Source organism: Lactuca sativa, chromosome 2 (assembly GCF_002870075.4).
Source record: "Lactuca sativa cultivar Salinas chromosome 2, Lsat_Salinas_v11, whole genome shotgun sequence".
In the NCBI taxonomy this organism is placed as follows: Eukaryota; Viridiplantae; Streptophyta; class Magnoliopsida; order Asterales; family Asteraceae; genus Lactuca; species Lactuca sativa.
In genome coordinates, this window is record NC_056624.2 from 196,448,692 (window position 1) to 196,455,152 (window position 6,461).

A 6,461-nucleotide genomic window follows, 5' to 3' on the forward strand; every position below is an offset into this window, starting at 1 on the left:
TTTTTGCTGATTTTTATAATGTATAGATGTTGAATTCAATAAAATTTGAGGACAAAACAACAGTAGAAATTGATAGAAACAACAATAACGATGAAAACCAAGATGAAACCCAAAATGAAACCCAAGAGCAAGTCAAATGACCAAGAGCTTCAAAAAACTATCATGGGTGTGTGATCACTTTAAAGATGAACCTTTAAAAGAAGGGATGTCAAAAGAATATCAAAAAACATGTTGTACACATTGTGGTAAGTCATACTTATGTGAGTAAAAAATGTATGGTATTAAAAATCTCTCAAATCATTTGAAAAGTGTACAATTTAATTGGCAAAAATAAGTGGTGGTCAAACTCAAATTACTTTTGAACATGGTGATACAAACAAAATGATGGCATGGAAGTTTGATAAAAAAAAAGTAAAAAAGCTTTAGTCCACATGATTATAGTAGATGAAATTCTGTTTAGTTTTGTCGAAGTTTAAGGGTTTAGACACTATAATAGAATTACTCAACCGTTATTTCATGTTCCATATAGACGTACAATAACACAAAAGTGTTTGACAATGTATTCTAAAGAGAAAAAGAAACTTCGTGAATTAGTTTAAATAAACATCGGTAAGATATATTCGACTACTGATACTTGGACATCCATAAGGAAAATAGTTGCATGGCTCTTACTGCCCATTTTGTAGACAATAATTGGATCTCGAAAAAAAAGTGTTGAATTTTTGTCAAGTTGATCGTCACCGGGGGGTTGAGATAGGAAAAGAAGTTGAGTCTTGTTTAAATGAGTGGGGAATTGATAATCTTTTGACAATTTCAGTTGATAACGCGACCACAAATGATAATGCAATTAGTTTTTTTGAAAAGAATATTTGCAAATAACGATAATTGTTTGTTCCATGGAACATGGCTTCACATGCGATGTTCGGCTCACATTTTGAATCTAGTAATACAAGATCGTATTAAAAATCTTGATAAGTCAATTAAGAACATACGATGTGAAATTAAGTGGATTAAAAATTCAAATTCTAGACTTGATAATTTCACGATATATATTATAACTCTACAAGAAGAGTGAACTTTTTAAAATGTTAGGATTTAGATCCTTATATTTGTATGTTATTTGCTAAAATAAACAAATATTATTTTATTTCTATTTTAGCCCGATTAACCCGACTAACCCAACTTGGTTAATCCGAAACCCGACAAACCCGAACCTTAATAGGGTTGGGTTTAGGATCAATTTTTTTTTAAATCTGACTAACCCGATCTGCTTAACTTAAAACCCGATCGGTTTGACCCAATTAATAGCCCTATTGATCATTCTAGACACCTCTCATCCAAGTAGATCAATCAACATTATGACTTGAATTACTGATAAATCTTATTTATAAGTTAATAATAATGACTTGTGACTATAAATATAAGTTGCACTTAAATTAAAGTAAAAGTAGCCTAACTTATAGAGTTTCTAGCAAAAACTGGAAAATTACGCTGACAGAATCCTGATCTGAAAGCTCTATAGCTCAGACGCTCTAGGGCGTCATTAAGTAGCCGGAAACTAGAAAGTATTCGGATTATAAGGCGGAAAATATTCCGTAGGATTCTGGATGAAAGGAATTGAGAAAATGGGGGAAGGTCAGGTTCTATTTATACTAGGGGTGCATGTCGTGCACCATAGATGCACGCCGCGCATCTTGTCGGGGCTGGTGATGTGGCTTCAGTCAGAGGGTGACATGTGGTGAAAATCTGGTGGGCTGCGTCTAGGTGTTAATGTGCGTCACACGAATTGTATGCACGTCCATTTTAATAGATTTTCAAAAATTCATATTTTCTTCATACGAACTCCATTTCTGATGTTCTTTAAATCCACCCGTAGCTATCAGCGAGATCTACAACTTTCGTTTAGATTTCGTCGACTAATTCTCATTTTATTTTTAAAGTTATATTTTTAACAGACTTAGACTATTAAAGTTCGTTAAAAATTCATAACTCTCTCATCCAGTGTCTGTTTTCGACTGTCTTTATTAAGATGGATAGGTAATGACAAGATGTTCAATTATTGTTTAGATTGTTTTTCCTAACAATCGACCAAAGTGTGTAAATTGAGATTATGGTGTTGTTTGTTTTTTTCGAAGTTAAAATGTTTGTAGTCTGTTAACCATGTCTGCAATAGAAGAGGTAGACCAAACGACTGCAAACTACAATAAGAAGTCTTTTTGTTTTTTAACGTCTGCAGACTACTGAAATAATCTGAAGTTAACCATACAATAGTTAAAAATAATTTTAAATCAAAATTTTATTTAGTTTTAATCATATGCAAATCGAATATAAAAATAATTATGATGATATGATTTTTAAAAATATCTATATAAAATAATTAAACATAATAATTGCTAAATAACAATAAATAAAATTGTTAATTTAACGAACAACATGTTCATTTTGTTAAATTTTCCAAGACCATAATTATTTTTTTGGTTATCTTTAATAGATTTGGTAATTTTAATTATTAACTTTATAATTTATTAATACTTGGTTATAGACAATGTAACACAAAAAAATATTTAAACGAAATTTACCAAACGGTTTTGAAATTACGTAAAGTATACTTAAATTGTTTATAATATCCTTCATAATATTATTAAAATAATAAACATGTTGAAAAAATCAAAACAAATATACATTGAAGAATGTAAGGTGAGAAGTGGTTTAAAGAGGAGGATCCAATGCTTCGCCGCACGTACAACATTTTTTATTTTTTAAGTCAGAAGTCTTTTTAAAAAACAACTAAAAAACTTCAATTGTTGTGCGTGCTCTACAAAGCACAACCAAAACTGTTTTTTTTAAGATAAAAAAGAAAAACAAACAGCCGGTATGTTTCCATATCTAATCATTGTTACAACAACAACAACAAACCTCATAAATCCTATTAGAATAAGATAAAAATGGATGTATATGTCAACAAACATGTCTCTGTTGACGGAAGAATGACTATTCACAAAGAAAACCGTTGACACGAGGAAATCGAGAACTTACAAGAAGATAGAGTAAATAATAGTAAGCAAAAAGACATATATGTAAATCTATACAATTATCAGCAAAAAGACATATATGTAACTCTATACAATTATCAACAATACATGTATACATGTCTGAAAAGAAAACATAAAGAACATAAAATATGAATATGCTACTCATATAACATGATATTTAGCCTTCATAGCCCTCATTTGTGAGTCATGTCCTTAAAAAGTGAAAATCATCCATGTTTAGCCTAATACCATCATTATTATTAGGGTGAAATTGTTGATCAAACCCTACATAAATGATGGATTGTGTAATTCACTTTCCATAAACTTTATTTGACCAAGTGTTGATATTGTAAATAAGCTCCCAATATAATCTAAAAGAAAACACTAAATGTCTTGGTTATAAAAACAATAAGTAAAAACGATATTCATATATGATTGTTCAAATTCATAAGAGATCCACAATTTAGTGTATTGCGAGTATATATACTCACGTTATCCATCTCTAAAAAGTATAAAGGAATATGGAGGTGCATTTGACTTGACATATTTTCAAAAAAAAATTCAACGCTTTAGAGAAGCCAAGTTTTTTTTTGTTATTTTAAATCATTTTACTTTGGAAAAAATTAAGGAATTTTAGAGGACTTTAGAATGTTATGTTGGGAAAATGACAAAAATGTCCTACGAACTGTTTAAGAACTTTTCGTCTTCACCCTCGATTGTCACACACACACTCATCGAAGATCACAACTCTCTTCCCCTTCTAATTGATTCTGGATCACAACCCCCTTCCACTATTTTCTTTGATTGATTTTCAGCTCTTCAAGGAATTGACCCCCTCCTCCCTTCTTCACTGTTCAAAATCGCACAAGCTACCTCTCATTCTCCCTCCAAGTTGCAGGTTTGATGGATGCGATGTTGAGAATGATGCGTGGGTTTGATGAGGTTCACAGAGAATACAAGAGTTAATCTTTTTTTTCTTCGAATTGAGTGTGAATCGGCTTTAGAAGAGAGTTTTTTTTGGTATATATTGATCTCCGAACTTATTTTTTTTGTTTTATAGGACACTATGTGAGTTTTTTTGGTCTAAAAGGTCACTGAACCGACTATTACATGTTGACAGGGACTAAAAGAGCAGATCATATTATAGTTTAAGGACTCATAAAGTCCAACAAAAACTTAGGAACTCAACAGGTAAACCCTAAAAAGTTTGTAGGACATTTTTGTCATTTTCCATGTTATGTTTTAAGCATGTTTTGGTTATAGTTGAATCCAACGACCCATTATACTAATCTACTCCTGTCCATATCCATTATTCGTGTTTGTGACCAAAGAAGTTTTTATACAAATATGTATACTGCACGACCTTCATATAGAACACAAATATGAATTGATTAATACACATCTGAGTGACATATATCCACGATGATTCTGGGGCAAGTGATGTAGTTATAAGCATTGATGTATGTAAATGCCGATATAGAACATTTGTATTGGAATATAACAAAACCATAATGATTAATTTCAGCCCACAAATCTCTTTTGTTTTCTCTATTCCTTTGTGAAGGGCCGGTTGAATCAAAAGTCCTTTATTGGCCCAAATGTAGAAAAAGGACTAATTTTCAGTCCACGACTCCGGCTCAATAGTTTTTTTCCTCGTTTATTTAGTTATTGTCATTATTTATTTATGTGTAGATATTTGTGTCTAACGATCTTTTTTTTCTTGTATTATCAAAATTAAAATTATTAAAATTTTTGAGAAACCAAGAACGTGGTTTCATCACATTAGAGTCAACTGCACAAAAACCAAACCCTCACCAAAAAATTGACGCATGAAAACGACTTCTTCAAATCTGTTCATCTACTTAGATTTAGTTTGGATTAGAATTAAAAACCTCAATAATATTACAATGACGTCAATTCTTTACTACGTGATTGTTGAAATGTTTAAAAAAAATAATATATATAAAATCTTACATAAAAAAGAAAAACAATTTTAATAGTTGTTGAATGAAGAGACTTTTAACCAAAGATTGCCTCATGAACGTGACCTTCTTTAATTTACACCCGCATTTAATACAATCTAATAGTTTATATATTTTTAAATAAATAATACCATTAGAATCCCCTCTTTTTGTGGTGCTCCCAACGTGCATTTCCACCATGCAACCATACACGACCACGCCAAAAGAAAGCTTAAATAAATGGTAATACTATTTAAAAATATATTTAATTATCAATATATATTATAAATATATTTTAATACCTAAAGAATACCACATATATAATCAACGTATATGTCAATTGTCAAGCATTCAACATTGTATCTTAAAAATAAAGCCGTTGACATGTTATACCTAAGCTTCCACAATTTAATATTATTAAACATTCATATAAGTTTGAAAATTGACACTTAAAATCCCATTATTTAATGCCTCTTGCAATTTGATCCCCTCTTTACGTTGCAGTTGACTTCAAATATGAAAACAATATTTGAAAATTTAACCCCACCAAGTACCCATTTCACCGGTTTACACCCACAAATTTGGCTGGCCAAGACCTACATTTCATTCTCCTCTTTCTTGATTCCCTCTATTCAATACCATTTTCTCATAACACCAAAACAAGAAGATGAACAACACGGATCTCAACTCCGGCGGGTTTCTTGGGTCACAAAACATCAGTGGATTCGGATACGGGATCGGAATATCAGTCGGGATGCTTTTACTCATCACAACAATCACATTAGCATCTTACTTTTGTAACCGAACCACACAAACCTCACCATCACCGTCAGTAGCTCAAATCCGGGCGCAGAGAAACAGTCTGGGTGCAGCCCTGGGTCAGCCTGACTCGACCCATTGCGTGGTTGATGTGGGCATTGATGATGAGACACTTTTGAGTTACCCCACTATGCTTTACAAAGATGCAAAGATCAAGAAAAGGGATTCAGGATTTTCAACATGTTGTTCTATTTGTTTGGGTGATTATAAGGGGAGTGATGTTCTTAGACAACTTCCGGATTGTGGTCACCTTTTTCATGTTAAATGTGTTGATCCGTGGTTGCGGGTGAACCCCACATGCCCAAATTGTCGAACGTCTCCCTTACCGACCCCACTCTCGACCCCTTTGGCTGAGGTGGTGCCACTTGCAAGAAGACGGGATTGATTGATTGATTGATGACAATTTTTTGGGTTAGTTCAAATGAACAGTCCTATGATTACGTTTGTAAGTTTACATTTTGTTTATTTATGATATATATACTGTAGATCTTGGAATGCATAAATTTGTTGTATATATAACTTCTCATTTTCATTTTCTCAATTGATAAGTTGATGTATGTAGTTTGTTAAACGTAAATTAGCTGTATCGCGTATATACTTAACCTGTTGTCCGGTAAGTACGACGGAATTTACCCAAATTTTATGTTTA

General features: G+C 32.0%; 1 protein-coding gene across 1 annotated transcript; it reads left to right on the forward strand.

The window, feature by feature from the left end:
* Nucleotides 1–5,393: 5,393 nt before the first annotated feature.
* LOC111899916 (RING-H2 finger protein ATL70) lies at nt 5,394–6,461 on the forward strand. The gene has a single exon (XM_023895809.3). It carries the CDS (start codon nt 5,661–5,663, stop codon nt 6,195–6,197), a length of 537 nt encoding a protein of 178 aa, XP_023751577.1. The 5' UTR covers nt 5,394–5,660; the 3' UTR covers nt 6,198–6,461.